The following is a 17,599-nucleotide window of genomic DNA, read 5'->3' as shown; positions in this document are numbered from 1 at the left end:
GTATCATTGATGACACCCTGCCACTACCTGCAAAGGGATGCTTTGTACGGGTTTAGGGCCCCTTGTCTCCAGCTGCTCACTCACCGCAATAGTTTTGAGGAGCCCTGGCCAGTGGCCTCACTCACAACGGGGAGCTCAAGGATCGGTAGGTTCCAACTGGATAGGACATTTGACGAAATTGTGACTGCAAGGCCTCCCTCCCGTGCTCCCTTGAGACTCTCTTGCCCTAAGATGTTGGGTTAATTCCTCATCCAGGCCAGAGGCAAGTATTAGGCTTGTTCCATTTTTTAACACTTAGCAGTGCTCATGACAAATGGTTTTCAAGCACTCACATCTTTGGGGGAGGTAACCTCATTATGTCCCACCCTGACGAAAGCCCAGGATCTAGTTAGGCCAGATTGGAAGAGCTGAAACATGTTGGTGCTGAATTTAGGGTCATAGGACCATCACATCCTAACACCCGTTTGTATATATTTTAACCTTCCCTCCCACTACATTATTAAAGATTTCTTTAGGTTTAGGTGAGGAATTCAATCTTTAATGGTATGCCCCATACACAATATCGCTAAGTGCTCCCTGAAACATGAGACCACCCGACCTTTAAGAGTTGGGGTGAGCCCTATGATGAAGTATGTCACTATTAGAGTGAGCGAGGGCTATTAAAAGAAAAGGGTCTTTTCCCCTTGCCACCCGTAACAAAGTTTAGGTTATATGTACAATCCTCTCGAGAATTTGTTCTTGAAAATATTACCATCACACACCTAGGAACCCCCACCCATTGTTGGTCTCTGATTTGTTGCTATCCCCTAGTTCTAGAGGAAGTAACAATTAAATCACAGAAAAGACATTCTTTTGGTGAAAAGCATACTCACAACACAAAAGGTTGCCCGAGTTTGCAACATTTCAGTGAGCAGAACTTGCAATGCTGTGGCTCTCAAACACACCAGTCCAAACCTCCCCCTGGAACCCGGAGCTGATATTGTTTGCACCTTCCACTATCCATCAAAACCACTCACTCGCTTCGAAGTGACCCATATCGTTGATGAGTTCCGCGTGCTGGACACCCACTTTCTTAACAGTGCCAGGGGACTGGAGGCTGCTGTGAGCTCATGAACGTGATTCCAAATCTCCTTCGATACATCCACATGAGCATGGAGGAATTACTGGGTGGTATTACCACCTGGTGTGATATTACCACCTCATTACAATCCCTCTCAACACAACCATTTTATCCCTATCTAAAAATAACGAAGGATTACCTGGTGATGAGTACATAGGGAAAATTGCGAGTGTACAGTATTTCTTACCAACTTATACTACGACTTATAGTATTTAAATTTGCAATATGTGACTGGCTTTTTTCTTTGGGTGCTTGGTGTCCGTCTTCGCGCTGGAGTCAATTGTGACAGAGGTAAAATAGCAATACCACCACCATTCGTCCACCAGCATTCCTACAGTTCCATCGATCAACCGATCGAAGGTTTTACCGTGCACGGATAGACCTGGATTGCTATCAGGCATGAGTACAGGTTCCCAATCCAAAGTTACAAACTGCGGATGCTCACATGGTGCCACCGTGTACCACACAGTGTTGGCTCTCGTCAACCTACTCTGGGTGTTCAGATCATCTACAGAGACCTCCTACCTCTGGAAAAGCCTTTTGGGGGTTTGCATCACCCCGGGACACGGGACGAAGCTTCAGAAAGCCTGATTTGCTTGCTGTGGGGAGGGAGGTGTGGCCGCCACTGCCACAGACTGGAGGGCTTTCTTTATAGTGGTAGAGAGTAGAGGATTTAGATACTTGGCAAACAGTCACGGCCTCCACTCTTGTGGTCAAGTGAGCAGAATGGAATCCCAGAAACACCACATATTTCAACTTTGTGCAAAACATTTGATCTACACTCAGTACAAAGTTAAAGCTTCATTGTGCAGCCTCTGGCTACTCTCAACAACAAAATCTCTCTAGCTATGACAACTGAAGTAGAAGACTTCTCTTTGTCTCTTGAACAACATCTCTCTGGCTACGGGTTCTCTCCAAAAATCTCGCTCTGTGGTTCATTAGCATAACGCCAACGGCTTTCCCCTGCAACATTTGTTGAAGGATCGCTACCATGTCACTAAGCGGCCGTCTTCTTGGATGTCACGGGCACTGGGCCAGGCTGGCACCATCCTAAGGAACAGCGCCTCTTCATCCTGAGGGCTTCAGGGGTCCATTTAACGCCTTTGTCCTTGGTCCCAGTCTGTGAAGCGAATGCTGCGACAGTGGTTGGCAGTGAAGACGCCATTATTTTCGCAGTGAGCTGTAGATGCTGAATAAATCTGACAGGGCACAAAGGCACATGCCACCCTGATGGGCAGCCAGAGAAATGCTTAGGATCTCAGCATCACTCACTCGGTGTGGCTCAATTATTCATACACCTCCTGCTAAATTAGAAGCACTGGGCTCCTTCCTTCAGCACAGCATGTCGGCTCGCTGTACTATCTCAACCTCCTGGGCATTCCTCGCACAACCTAAACACAGACATTGTGGCACACCGACACAGCAGTGATGCATAGACTGCTGCCGCAGCCAGACAGCCAGCATTGCCTTTCCTGAGACATATTACCAGGACCGTGTGTGCCTCTAACCACTTCCATCTTGCGTGGAGCCCGCTGTGATGGAAGCAAAGACAAATACCAATCGGTCAAGACCATAACTGCAGGCTGGTCCCAGAGGCTTTGGCAGTGTGCCTGGCTCCTCTTCCCGCTTCAAGGCCCATGCATCTCTACCGTCTGGGGATCCACCAGCCTGTTAGTCGGACGCTGGAAGCATCGCAGACTACCACCATGAGCTTGTCTCTTACAGCAGAGGAAAAGATTACGCGTCATTGGAAAGCCACTGAGCCATATTGACGTGCATGCTAATGGGATCTTGTGCAAGTCTTAATCAAACGGCTCAGTTAAATCAACTGCAGTATAGGCTTTGAGCCTGTGATCAACTCTAAAGCACACGTGATGATCCAGGGAATCAATTCCCCTCTTAAATGTACTCACCCTGCACTGTGGTCCTATAGGTGGACACGCTTGATGTTAAGCCTATGAGAAGAGCCTCAAGCTTGTCAAGTGACCCTCCTCACAGCTTCCAGCCACCTGACCTCTGAACATGTCTACCACTTTTGTACCTCCCTACACCCTCCTCTGGGACTATCGCTTAAAAACGCAGAGCATTTAGGCAGCTGGAGCAGACATGTGGTGCTGAGGAGAGACTGAGATCTCTTGTTTCCATCCTTCCCCACCAGCATTAGATTTTCCAGAAAGTCTTGAGCTTTATTGTGAAGTCATTCGATGGCTAGCTGACTTAGGGGCCTCAATAGTCCTTGGTGACAGTGAGGACATAACAGCAGGAGAATGACTACAGAACTTCTCGGTCTATCCCAGGACCAGCTAACATCTGAAAGGCAAACAACAAAGGCACACGTCCATGTTGATTACTTCACGTTTACCTTGTTTACTTGTTCATGGTGTGACTTATGTTGTGGGTGTGAAGGCAAGAAGGATAAAAAGTTCATAATGACAACATTTTTATGAAAAGAGGACTGTGTTCTTAGCACACTGTAATATTGCTCGCTCTTCACTATAAACGACAAACAGTCACAGCCGTGAAGAAACAGCTCGCACTGACCCCACCCGCTGCCTCCAGAGAAACAAACCAAAGATCTACCCGATCAGGCAAATTCTAAAGCTGCAGCCTGGAGCAGGCTTCTTCAGCTAGTAGAGCTACTGCTACCTGCAAGTGGCTGTCCTGTGTGAGGTCCAGCCTACTAAAATGGAAGCTTTGCTTGGTTGAACTAATATATGTATTCCAAAATTGAGAGTGTGTATTTGAGATGAAAATGTGTGTGTTTTCAGAGCTCATAAGCTGATGTTTGGAGAAAATGTCTGACTTTCCCAAATATATTTAAAGCTGGTATTTGAGTGATAAATCATGTGGCATCCAGGAGACTTATTACTATTATTATTACCTTGGTGCCAGGGGTATTGCAGCTGTAATAGCCATGTAGAATGCAGATATTGAGTCCACATTACCTTCTGAGCTGTTGTCTCCACCTTCTCAGCCTTTACTGCTTTCTTTCTGCCCTTGGAGACTTTCAGGCACTACAGCTAAATCCCTCACACCAAACACTCCAGCAAGTGGCTTCAGTGAGAGCCTACGTATAGGATTTACTTCTGAGAGTGGGCGGTGTAGGGATGTAGATTTTAGGGTCCTCTTCAAGACATATTTGCTCTGTAGGTCTGTCGGGGAATTACGCACATATTGAATGGTTCAATTGCTAACCGCTGATCTTCAAAACACCAACATCTACTCCTCCTATTCGCAGACTCCCTGGTGAGGGTGATTCAGTGCCTAAAGACGGGCCTTTACATTGGCACCTGCCCTGCATACCTCAGGTTCATTGCCATTGAATTGTTTGGCCAAGTCACAGCCTCAGTGGAGTTAGTAGAGCTCTGGGTAAATGGTGAAACAAGATGGCAAACTAAGAAAGTTCTTCAGAGAAATTCCACACCCAAGATTAGGATAGTTGCAAACTCCTGCAGAGGCAAATCCCTGCAGAGTATACACGTGTGTGAAAGGCACTGACATCAGACATCCAAGCCAGACATTACATGCACTGTGTCAGTGACTACTGAAGGGAAGAAATGGATTTACATTAAAATGAGCTCCTCCACCTGCAGTGTACAGCCAAAACGTAAGGAGAGGTGGAATGATTGAGGGAACTGGAAAAAGTGGTCTGTATACTGGTGGTGAGCTCAGTGGACCCTCAGTGGGCGTGCTACCGGGGGCTGAGCATGCCAGGCTGTAGGTGAGGTAGGCTGGACCGACTCTGAGTGTATTGGGAATGATCACCTCCTGATCGCAGGAGGAACTGGTTCTTCAGGTAAGTGCTAGGCTTGCATTGTGTTAGACCATTGGGCTGTGATTTACTTTAGTGGGCATCTTGCTTGAGTCCAGTCCATATGTTTTGTCACAGAGGTGATAGTACTACAGCTTGTAGGACCTATGACCTTAAGGTGGCTCTAGGTGGCAGTCTGCGCCCTGTGCTGCATAGTTGCCTCCTTCTGGCAGGTACTGAATGGCCTATAGGGCAATCAGGCAATACTGGGAGGTCTGGTTTGACAGGCAGCATGCAGGATGTTTTTTGTCTGTTTGTTCGCCTGTTTTAAGGTCTGGTGGGCCATTTCTTGATACGGATTTCCCTGATATTACCACTAAATAATGCCTGCAGCAAGCATAAATGCATGCTGACTCCAGTGGCAGCTGCCACCGAGTAGTACAGGTGAGGCGGGTTGGGGAGGAGAGAAAAATAAATTAAAAGTGACTTAAATTGCTGCCGGCCGCCGCCTCGCCTCGCTTCGTCTCCGTCCTCTTCTGTTCCTGCCAGAAGCAGGAAGGACACACAAGCTCCCTTAAGCCAATCACAGCACTTCTGTCACCATGACAGAAGCAACGTGATTGGTCTGTGCACCGTGCTTCGTCACTCAGACAGGGACTATGAGCCTGTGCATGTTCCCCACCCAGGCTGTACAATTCAGCCGGTGTAGAACATGCAAAGTGCGTATGACTGTTTGGCTGGCCCAAGAAGGCCGACAAAACCGTCATGCACACTTAAGTGCCCCAACCACTCCTCAACTGCTGGCTGTGAGGACAGCCCAGCCACGCCTGTAAACCAGCCTCAATATGGTAAACAAAATGATGATAATATAGTGTTATTATCATTTTATTTTTCCTTTTTCCCCTGCTCAAAGAGCAGTGGGGCGGAGCTCCTCCGCCTTAGCGGAGGAGCCACCACTGGCTGACTCCCATATCTAGCAGAACACTTATACAGTGAGTCTTTATTTGCAAATGTGGGCCAACTTTTTTGCTATCCAATTCGCTAATGGGGGGTGCCTTTTATTTTGGTACTTGGGAGTATTTTCTGACCAAGTCCAACCCTGTTATTACTTTTGTGGCACTAAAGTGCTTTCTTTAAGTGAATACTGAATTAGACAGATCAATCTCCCCATAGTTGGAATTAACTAGTAAAGGGGAATTTCGCATTAGTAGAGTCTTGTCTTCAACAATTTGTATTGTTAAGTGCACTGATGTTCGTTTTCATGGCGCTGCATCAGAGCTAGGGACCAGGCATCAAGCCGGGTTTGAGCTACTCAGCATCTTAGTGTGTTTATGGTGAAGATGAAGCATATTTAGGTTATCTCCCTGTGCCTAACGAAAATGAATGTGTGTCCACATGGTGCTATGTAAAGAGCTCTGATACCCGATACCGGGTCAAGTTCGCGCTATATAAAACTTCGTTAAAAAAAACGGATTCCGAGCATTGCTATGTTTTAGGACTACTTTCTTACTTTCCCGCGCCTTCCTTTTCTTCCTCCTCTGCTCTCCTTTCTACAGATACAGGTGTCCCCCATCATGCTGCGGTGGTCCACTGCCCGCTAGCAGCCATGGGATTAATGTGCCTGGAGGAGACCTCAGGAAGCCAGGCGAAGCAGCGCGCGCCGTCGCTGAGCTCGTTAACCTCCATGATAGCCTGGCCTGTCCCCAAGACTGCCTTTGAGTGATGAGGAAGCCAACGCTCTAGCGGGCAGGGAGCCGAAGTGCTGCTTCCTCTCAAGACAATGCAACGCAGTGTCTCTGTGGGCCCAGAGGGGTCACTCTTGTGCCGTTAATCAACTGTCTCAGCTTCACAGTTGAGTGCAGATGCGCCCCCTGTGGGAGAGTCTAAAGAACTACACATCCTCCTGTCTGGTAAATAAACTCACCTGTGCACACACCGTCTCCCTTGACGTCTCCTACCTAGAGGCATGCTCTACTACATAGCGTCAAGGAGCTTTGCACAGACCCCCCTCCCGCATGTCTTTGCGGCAGTACATTGCACACATATATGGTTTATGTCATACATCCATCGTTCTACAGCAGGGGTCTCCAAACCGGTCCTGGAGGGCCGGATCCATGCCGCATTTTTTGGATATCCCCATTGAGATACATGTAGTAATTTTAAAAGTCTGGCATTGATCCGGCCCTCGAGGACCGGTTTGAAGATCCCTGTTCTACAGGGTAGTTACTCATCCCACTATCTTTTAGAAAGCCCTTCTGATTGGCTGTCATCAATGCTGAAAGTACCTTTGTTAGAAGAGGATTCTAAAATTGGCGGAGCGCGTCTATTTCCAGCCCCCAGTTCGCTCTGTCTGCAAATAGCAGAGATCGGTCTGCAGCTGTGCCTATTTTAGGTTTTAAATTCATTTACATGCGTAGGAAAATGTTTATTTCAACATCAATTGTGTTTCTATTTGTCTGCCTTTGGAGGTGTAAAGGAAACGCCTAGGGAGTCATAAATTGAATGCCACTTTGCAATAGGGAATGGCGCGCTGATTAGCATACATTTGAATTCAGGAGCGGCGGGTTGGCATGAATTGCAATTTCGCTGGCTAATCCTGCGTTCAATACTGACACTGGGGGACCCAAAACACTGCATGCGTAAAACCACTACTGCTGCAGTCCAATAGCAGAAAGCTGTTTTTTTAAGGTGAATGATGAATGCTGTAAAAAATACAAATTCAGTATAAGCAAGAATATTCCATGTGACCAAAGCGGACTTCTATGTGATTTAATTTACTTAGTACTTAGAAGTATATCTTTATGTTCCAATATTTAATATTAATACGCAGCCTCTACTTGTAAAACTATTGCAGCAGGCAACAACTTCCTGGGAGCGGTCGATCCAACATTCCATGCCCAAAGGCCTATAACACTCAAGGACCCATATTGACCAAGTGTCAATGCATTGATATATATATATATATATATATATATATATATATATATATATATATATATATATATATATATATATATATGCCACAGAGTTCCGGTGAAAGCCAGTACCTGCTCACGAGTGGGTCGTTATTAGGGTATATATATATATTATATTGTATCCTATATACCCTCTGGATCAAGTTTGCGCTACATAAAACTCATAAATAAATAGATATATACCACGTGTAATTACTATTGTGTTTACTCTGTAAAGCGCTCTGATACCTTCGGGTCTAGTTCGCGCTATATAAAACTCACAAATAAATGAATAATGCTACGATACAGTACTGTACATTGCAATAGAATACAGTGAAAAGGGTAATGCTCTTTTTCTGGTAAAAAAGAAATGCTTTCTTCAAGTGTGAATCAATAAATCAAAGCAATTGATTACAGACCGTTCACGTGATGTCATCACAATGTCATGATACAATGGTATATACGTTATACTGCGTACATGGGAAAATGTTTGTGTTTTTATCGTTTTTATCAGCACTGCCACATAAGGGCCTTGTCCTCCTTGAATGCCCCTTCATTGTTCTGCCAACCAACATGCATCATTTAATCTTGTGAATTTGAATTTCATCATGGTCATGACTTCGGACAATCTTAAAATGTTCCCTAATATTAATTTCAGATCCATTACTGTAGAACATCATTCCACACACTGCACGTACACAATCACTTCAGTAAATTTTTTAAATCAGGACATTCAATGTTTTTTATATGCAATCATTTACTGTGCCAGTCAACATGTGTGTTGCACGTGTGATAACAACCCCAAGAACACGTGGTTTTCTTATATAATATATGAGATACAGAAAATAATATTAGCAGATGCATTAACATATAAAATCTAATATTGAAGAAATATGGTCTATAAATATGTTTTTCTGGGAGAAATACAAACATTACCATCTTCGGATAGCACTGATAAACTATACTGTCTTGAGTGAAAGAGAACCTTACCAGACGTGAATAATAGCACAACCATAGAGCAACATATCTTCAGATATGGATATTATTATTAAAGAAAAAATGCCTTTCTGGACACTGATGACATAGACAATGTCAATGGTGAAGAATCGCCTTACCAGATATGAATATTTCATTCATAAATCATTATGTTTCACACTCTAAATATCAGTATTGAAGAAACAATGCCTTTCATGATACTGACAAAATTCTACTTTTCCTAAATCGATATGATGCCAATGGAGAGAAATTACCAGCCGTGGCCGGCAGTGGGAGTACCTGCCGGGCGGTGATGTGGGGAAGGGGCGGGGCAGGGTGGGGGGGTAGTAATGTATGGATTACGGAGTTTTACAGGGAAGTAAACATTTAAATAAATAAAACTAATTTCGTTGAGTGCCCTGCATCCCCAAATGCGATGCAGTGCGCACACAACGAATTTCGTTTTATTGATTTTAATGTTTAATTACCTGTAAAACTCCGAAATCCATACATTACTACCCCCCACCCTGCCACTCCCCCTCCCCACGTCACCGCCCTGCAGGTACTCCCACTGCCGGCCGTGGCTGGAAATTACCTTTCCAGATATGTGCAACATTTTCCATGTAGAAACAACACAATTTCAGATGGCAATGGTATTCGTATAAGAACAATAAACAGCCAGTTGCGCACAATGCCAATAGCCACTATCTTCCATGAGAAAAATAATTTTAACCACCAATCATTTTTTTAATATGTCTCGGAGTCAATTATGTGCAGTTTTTATCAACAATATGTATTATGCTGGATGGTGACCCGCTATCAACTTATAACTTCCTCTTTGAAGATTTTCGTATACGATTTGTGTCTGCGATTCATGCAGCAGTCAAACTTCAAAACATAGTGTGCACGTGTAAGGAACTAGTTGCATATGACAACATAAAATACAAAAGCATTTTTATTTCAAAAACAGACATTCCACAACAGAGACCAGCAAAATCTTGAGCATAGATAAATATCTTGATACAAAAATTCGACCTGCCCTTCAGGTATAGTAGGACTACTGCTAGAATAGGACTAGAGTTATAATACTAAATTAACCAAGTCCTCAAATGTGTGGAAATGGCGCTAGATTTAGAATATGAGTAGAGTGTTAATTATTGTTGGTACACATGTATGGATGGGGCTTTGCTTACAAATTACAGTATCAAATGTCACCAATACACCAAAAACACACAATTCAACTTGAAAGTGTCCTACGCAACAGAGGTTCAACGCCTCAAACACTACCTGCACCTCACAAGGCCTATGGTCCATCACCGTCGCAGCCAGCAGCTCCATTGCACCCCACCTGCGCAATATCATCAATCTCTCCCTCGGGACCGCGACCTTCCCAAAGATGTGGAAATACGCCGAGATCAATGCCCTACTCAAAAAACCTAAGGCAGACCCAAGAGACCTCAAGATCTTCCGGCCCATCTCTCTGCTGCCCTTCCCGGCCAAGGTCATTGAGAAAACCGTCAACAGACAGCTAACCCGATACCTTGAAGAAAACAGAATCCTGGACCCTTCCCAGTCAGGGTTCCGCAGCAACCACAGCACCGAGACTGCCCTTATCGCCGCCACCGACAACATCAGGACCCTGCAGGACAACGGCGAGACCGCAGCACTCATCCTCCTAGACCTCTCTGCCACCTTCGACACCGTCTGCCACTGCACATTATGCGCATGCCTCCACGCCACAGGGATCCGAGACAAGGCTCTGGATTGGACCACCTCCTTCCTCTCTGGCAGAACCAGAGTGTCCGCCTCACCCCATTCCGTTCCAAAGCCTCAGAGATCATCTGCGGCATACCCCAGGGATCCTCCCTCAGCCCGACGCTGTTCAACATTTACATGACCCCGCTCGCACACGTAGCCCGACAGCATAACCTCAACATAATCTCCTACACCGACGACACTCAGCTGATCCTCTCCCTCACCAAGGACCCCATCACCGCCAAAGCCAACCTCCATGAAGGAATGAAGGTCATCGCCGACTGGATGAAGACCAGCCGTCTAAAGCTGAGCTCGGACAAGACGGAGGTCCTCATCCTTGGCTTCAACCCTTCAGCCTGGGACGACTCCTGGTGGCCAACGGCACTGGGGGCAGCCCGACTCCCACCAACCACGCACGCAACCTGTAATCATCATCCACTCAACGCTCTCAATGACCAAGCAAGTCAACACCGTCTCATCCTCCTGCTTCAACACCCTTCGCATGCCTCGCAAGATCTACAGATGGATCCCGACAGATACAAGAAAGATAGTCACCCAGGCGCTCGTCAGCCACAGACTCGACTACGGAAACGCCCTCTAGGCGGGATCCCCGACCAAACTCATCAAATGACTACAACGCATCCAAAACGCCTCGGCACGACTGATCCTCGACGTACCACGCCATGGCCACATCACCCCCACCTGAGAAACCTGCACTGGCTCCCCGTCAACAAAAGGATATCCTTTCAAGCTCCTCACCCACACACACAAGGCACTCCAGAAGACTGGCCCAGCCTACCTCAACAGACGGCTCTCCTTCTACATCCCCAACCGCCAGATACACTCCGCCAACCTCTCACTCGCCAGCATCGCGCGCATCCGAAGAACAACCACCGGTGGGAAATGCTTCTCCCACCTCGCCACCAAGACATGGAACACTCTCCCACTGAGCCTACGACAGACCCAAGACCTGCTGACCTTCAGGAAGATACTCAAGACCTGGCTGTTCGATCAGTAGTGCCCCCCACCCTCCCAGCGCCTTGAGAACCTCGCGGGTATGTACTGCGCTTTACAAATGATTGATTGATTGACCTATCTGAACCTCTACCCCGAAAACAGAATGTATGCTATTATGCATATCAACCTAGCTCATTTACGTGAATCGGGATTGATTTAAACTACATTGTTCACCCAATACCAAGTCACTTCAATTCTCCCTGAACAACAAACCATCTCCAAAAACAGCTGTAAAATCTACAATTCCATCATGACTGCTACCCTCATCTATGCGGCTGACAAACTCACCACCTTCATTGGCTGTTCCCACACTCGCAGTCAGGACAACAGCCTGGAGTAAAGTAGCACAACAAGGAAACAACACAGTAACTGACCTTCAAATATGCAACCTGGATCTGAACAACTTCCCTGTACCCATATGGATAAGGCCAGTGCTGGTCTAATTTAGGAAAGGCATGAAGACAGACCTCTTTAAAGAACTTTGCATCATCATGATGCAGTAAAAGCCCACTTCTGCTCTCTGAATCAGCTACCTCTTCAATTACTTACAGACTACATGCTTATTCACAAGTCCCTTGCGCCGCAGGAGCGTAACTTTTAATGTTGGAAAAAGGGACGTACCTGCGGTGCAAGGGGCGTGAAAATAAGCCCCTACATCTTTGCCTTTGGCTACATTTGTGCTACATAATTTCCACATTTATGCATATATACATTTAAAGTTCAGATTGTGGCCAAATACATTTTGTAGTCTTTGTTTCTGCTAATATGTTTTTATTGTCTGTGTTTTTACATGGAATGTCTGAAACCTTGTAAATCACTATATGGAATAGATTCAAACATGCCGCAACCTATCTTCATACACCGTACCAACTAGTGTCACAATTTCACTTTGTTTTCTCCTGAAAGGTACACATGAATCATTACACCCACTCTGCCATGATTTAAGCTTTTCGAGCTTGGACAGGTCTTCTCTATCGTTGTCCTACACTATGTCCCTCTCAAGTAAAAACAAGCTTAAAACCGATATTCTTGTCGGCTACAGAAATTGATGCATTCAGAATTAGGGCTTTTCGTCGAGCCACAATGCTCTACATGATGTCCTTGTGTCAAGTCACACTGGTCACAATGTGCCCACAACAAGATCGGTGACTAATGCCCCGTTGGACTAACAGGTCCGTGTTTAGAGGTACACTGGTATAAAGTAGACCCATGATCATTGTCGTAGAGTTCCATAATGAAGTCTGTGGGTAGAGATGCATCGGTCAACAGTGAAGTCCAAGGGGAGGGCTACGTAGGTATACAATGAGGTACAGATGAAGACATGCTCTGGTATATATAGGCCCATGTACAGTGTTGTACTGTTCTACAGTAAGGTCTACAAACAGAGAAGAACTGTTCTGCAATGAAGTCCATCGGCCTCTATCATGGGAGAAGCCGAGATGGTAAGACGTTTCATCAGCAGGAGATGGCAGGCATTCAGCCGGCATCCGTGGCCACTGAATCGTAAATTCAACAATGGGAATACATTGTCAGTACCGACATAGTGGACCAGATTCACAGAATGAACTTAAGACTCAATTCTAAACTTACTACTATTTTGGTATTCATAGAATGCACTTACTACTTTTGGCATTCACAGAATGAACTTACTACTTTTGGTATTTACAGAAGTTAGGATTTTCTCTTAAGTCTGTCTTAAGTTTGTCTTAAGACAAAATCCTAACTTCTGTGAATACCAAAAGTAGTAAGTTCATTCTGTGAATGCTAAAAGTAGTAAGTGCATTCTGTGAATACCAAAATAGTAGTAAGTTCAGGATTGAGTCTTAAGTTCATTCTGTGAATCGGGCCCGGTGAGTCTTTCTAACATTCTAGGGGTGTTTCCCAGCACGTGGGGGACACCATACTTAATTTCCGGTGAAGGCCAGTCATCATTTCCATGGCAGCCTTTCACAAATCTACCTCTTCCAGAAATTGTGGTCCAGTTCAGGATACCAGTTTCACCAGCATGGCTGGAGAAGCCGCCACCGCATCTCTGTCAGACCTGGCGCTGGGGAGAGAGGTGCCTCTGTCAGCCGAGCATCCACCATTGACAGGACAGCTCAGCCGCTGGAGCCATGGACAGAGGTGGAGATGATTTTCTGCACAATCTCCATTACCGTCCTCTAAATTTGGCTGTATGTCCCCTAAGAGGAGGCTATAATGGACTCAACATCTAACTATTTAATTTTTTTTCATTTCTGAACCCCCTTTGCCCACTCACCGGTGCCATAATGTAGAAAGAGCAATCCGAGAGTATGGGGTACGGACCATGATGCACGAGCCTTGAGTGGCAAGTGCGTCTCTACCCTCCGCTCTACAATGTCAACACCACTCCGCGGATTCAGTGCTTGGGATCATGCGCACTCTCAGCGGAGAGATATGTGGCACAGCGAGATGAAATAATACGCTCAGTATCACCCAGTGTGATCAACACAACAGGAGGAAGCCGTGATTCAGCCAGTGGTGCCACAGTGGGCCGTGGACAGCCGCTAGTCACAGAGCCCAAAGACCACAGGAATTGGTGTTATGGGCAGCACGCCGCCACTCAGGGCCGCAGTGTGTTTCCTGTCTCGTTGGACAGGTCCGGAAGTAGCCTCAAGTCCACAGAGAGAACAAAGTATTCCATCTGGCTTTAATTAATGCGGAGGGCCTGCCAAGAATGTTAATTCTGAACAGCATCAGCTGCAGTGGTGAATAAGAAGCCACAGACTCATTGTACTTGTCAAGCTCTTTGTCTGAGTGCACTGTGCCGTGTTAGGATGCTGGCCCTTACTACCTCTCGCCTTTACCGAGCGGATGGGGGGGGGGGGTTGCTGCTGTACTGTGTGGCAGCACAGAGGGGTCCTGCAATAGATACAGCATAAGCACAGCTCTGTGGACTCACAGCAGCTTAACAGCAGAAAAGAGAGGGTATAAAGGGGCGTGGTCAGTGCTGCTCTCACTACAGGACTGGCTTGGGTCACCTGGTGCCTCCAGGGGGTGGGACAAGGGAGGGTCCTGCAGAATTAAAGGGACCTGGTAGATGACTTATGTGTCCATACTTGTAATAGAGATCTATGGATTCATACCATGCCAGTGTAAGTGAATGCGACCCAATAAAAAGCATTATTTATGAGAATCTTACTAATAAACATAGATGTAAATGTACAGGAATTTATATAGCGCAAATCACCAAGCAGTTTCTAAGCGCTTGCTTAGGGAGCCTGTCCTGGTATTCCCCTGTGAGATAACCCCGGCAGGGTATCCGCAAGGTGAAAGCCAGGCATCCCACCGCGAGGGGCCATTGTGGAGATTAAGCAAGCTATTGCCCAGAGTCGCAGAGTGTGAACCTGTGAATCGAGTAGGCACCGGAGCGAGAATTGTCGAGTCCATGGACATTTTAGGACTCAAGACCCCGCCGAGCCGGGAATTGAACCCTGGTCCCGGGCTGACCTCTGCTTCCAGGTCTGCCTCCTCTAACCAGTGAGCCACACTTCTCCACATTAACACATTACCACAGTACAACTTAAAAGACGTGAGAAAAAATTGCATAATGCGGCACAGACCCTGTTCCAGAGTCACTAGGCAAAATAAAACAACTGTTGCCATTCTCACGAGATCAGGTACTGTGATTCTAGCTGACTGGTCGACTTTAGCCACTTGTGTGCAGGTTCCAATTCAATACTTGTGTTTATAATCGCTGCAGGTGAAAGAACAGCACAGCCTAATATATATATATATGCAGGCAGCAGAGTGTACCATGTTGTTTATTTCCACTGCTGAGTGAGGCGAGGGGTATCAGGACTAACTCGAAGGAATAATGAAATTGAAAAAACAATCTCACTCTGAAATATCTAACAGCACTTTGCTAACTAGCTTTCTTGTAAGACATGCTATTATCGAGGTCTCCACTTCCGCCCATTATGGAAATACACAAATAGTTTCTACTCCTGATCTTATGAATGCATGTGTTTTTGAAATGTTTTCTACAAGATTCAGCTGCTGCCCTGCTCCTATAGAGTTAGTTGTGCTGTGGAAAACATTCTGATTACTTTCACTTGCATCTTTAAATGGTTATTGGTGTTGGATGGCGGGTGTTGCTTTAGCCAATGCTTGTTTTAAATATTTACATGCATGTAACCAGCAAAGTACTCCTTCATTTGTCTGCTTGACATTTATCTTCCACGGTCTAGAATTATATATGATACAACTGGATCACGTTGACCGGTACTACAATTTCAATGCTGTTCTGTGGCATTACTTTTTTTGACAAACCAAAAAGAGATAACGTACCACGTCTTCCTCACTTTGGCAGAGGGAGCCATGTTGTCCCCACCACCCAGCTCCACAGTTAATAAGACAGCTCAGTGGGCTAGTGTGGAAGTAAGTATTGACCAAGGCACATGTCAGTAACTTTTATGATTGGCACCTCAGCCACAACCTCCACCCAGTGCCAGCCCACCTCTCAAATCACCTATGTCCTTTGATTCAAGAACCCCTCCAGAGAGTGCTCCAAAACTGGAACTCAGACAAGTGGTCCATCCCTATAGTAACTCCAAGATACCACAGATGCTAAAAGGTCCTGTGAGAGCCACAAGGGTGGGTCGATACTCTTGAACGTGGCATTGTCTAACAAAAAGAGTTGCTTCTCGTGTTGGGGGTTAAAAAGGAGAGGCAATACAGTTGCCACTACATGACACACTTTGACCACAAACACAATGCTGGGGCACATATAGAGAAAAGGCATCACTGTTGCACCTCATCATCAACGGGACGCTGCATTGTGGCGGTTCGTCTCTTTTACATCTGCAACAAAAGCTACATTACTGTGGTACACTTGCATGCAAAGGGACCAATTGTGGGTGTATATTTGCAGAGAAAGTTACAGTGATGAAGTACATATAATGTGTAGCTGCAAGAAAAGGTGCACATTGCTGCTGTTCACACTAGAAAAGGCTACTTACAGCCCTTTATTGCTTTGCAGTGGTAGAAACAACTAAACTTCTGCTGTGCATGCACAGAACAAACTATGTTATTGTTGGTACATTTACGATGAATACATAACATCACATTAACTGAGCGTTGGTGCAGTGAAGCAAAAGCCTTCGATGAAAATGAAATGCATGGAGCAGTTGGAGAACCGAAGAGGCACCATGGAGAAGCCAAAGTGGTACAAAATGGCGGCTTGAATGACACATGGCTGTCTGTCTCTGACTAGATTTTGCAAATCCAGTCTATGGTATCAGCAAATTGCAGATGAACAGAAGTCAAATTAATAGCATTCGGGGTCAAAGGTAAATGACACAGTAACAGTGTAGAGCAACAACAAACCACAAGATGGCGACAGGTTAAGGAAGCGTCCAATACAAGCAAGCAGCGGAAAGGGCGGGAAGACGGTCACTTACCAGGTTCGAATTGGTGGCGTTGGAATCATCCTCCGGAAACGGGATGTAGATCGCTAAGGCCACACAATTAGCAAAAATAGTCAGGAGAATAATAATTTCGAAGGGTCTGAGGAGAGGAGTTAAGGAAAACGCCTCGAATGACAGACACGTGCACGCTATAGAGAGAGAAGAAAGAACCCGGCATTTATTAATAAAAAAGACCGCGTGCAGAAAGCATTCCAGGCCTCGGCTGACATGAAACATCTGCCCTTTTTTTTCTCAAAGTGCTTTCAGGCTTCCCAAGCCAAAATTCTTCCTAATATGTCAAGAGCAGTGCGAGCCGGTCGCGTGCCAGGGTAAACACCGAGTTCTGAAAAGTTTTCTCCTGTGTTTATTTAGATTTTCGTCCCGCTTTATTTACTTGGCCCTGTTTGTTTCGATGCTATTAATACCGCCCAGGCCTGAGGCGCTTTCCCTCGTGTACTGTTAATCTGTGTTATCGCTTTTTTTGTGAACACGCATTTGCATTTGCATAAAAAATGATTTTTTAATTACTATTGCAGATTTTTTGGGTCGGGCCTTAATTTGCCATTACAGCCTTTGCAACAGGCAAATCATAGACATG

General features: G+C 45.7%; 1 protein-coding gene across 2 annotated transcripts in view; it reads right to left on the bottom strand.

Annotated features, from left to right (window-relative positions):
- Positions 1–17,599, bottom strand: part of CACNA1C (calcium voltage-gated channel subunit alpha1 C) — a 1,657,037-nt gene that overhangs the window by 1,399,768 nt on the left and 239,670 nt on the right. For both annotated transcript variants that reach the window (XM_086952879.1, XM_086952878.1), the window contains exon 3: positions 16,996–17,101. In XM_086952879.1, the coding sequence (XP_086809005.1) occupies positions 16,996–17,101 (106 nt within the window). The remainder of the gene's footprint in view (positions 1–16,995; positions 17,102–17,599) is intronic.

The sequence above is a fragment of the Lissotriton vulgaris genome, chromosome 1_2 (genome assembly GCF_964263255.1).
Source record: "Lissotriton vulgaris chromosome 1_2, aLisVul1.2, whole genome shotgun sequence".
Lineage (NCBI taxonomy): Eukaryota > Metazoa > Chordata > Amphibia > Caudata > Salamandridae > Lissotriton > Lissotriton vulgaris.
This window is presented reverse-complemented; position numbering and strand designations above follow the sequence as displayed.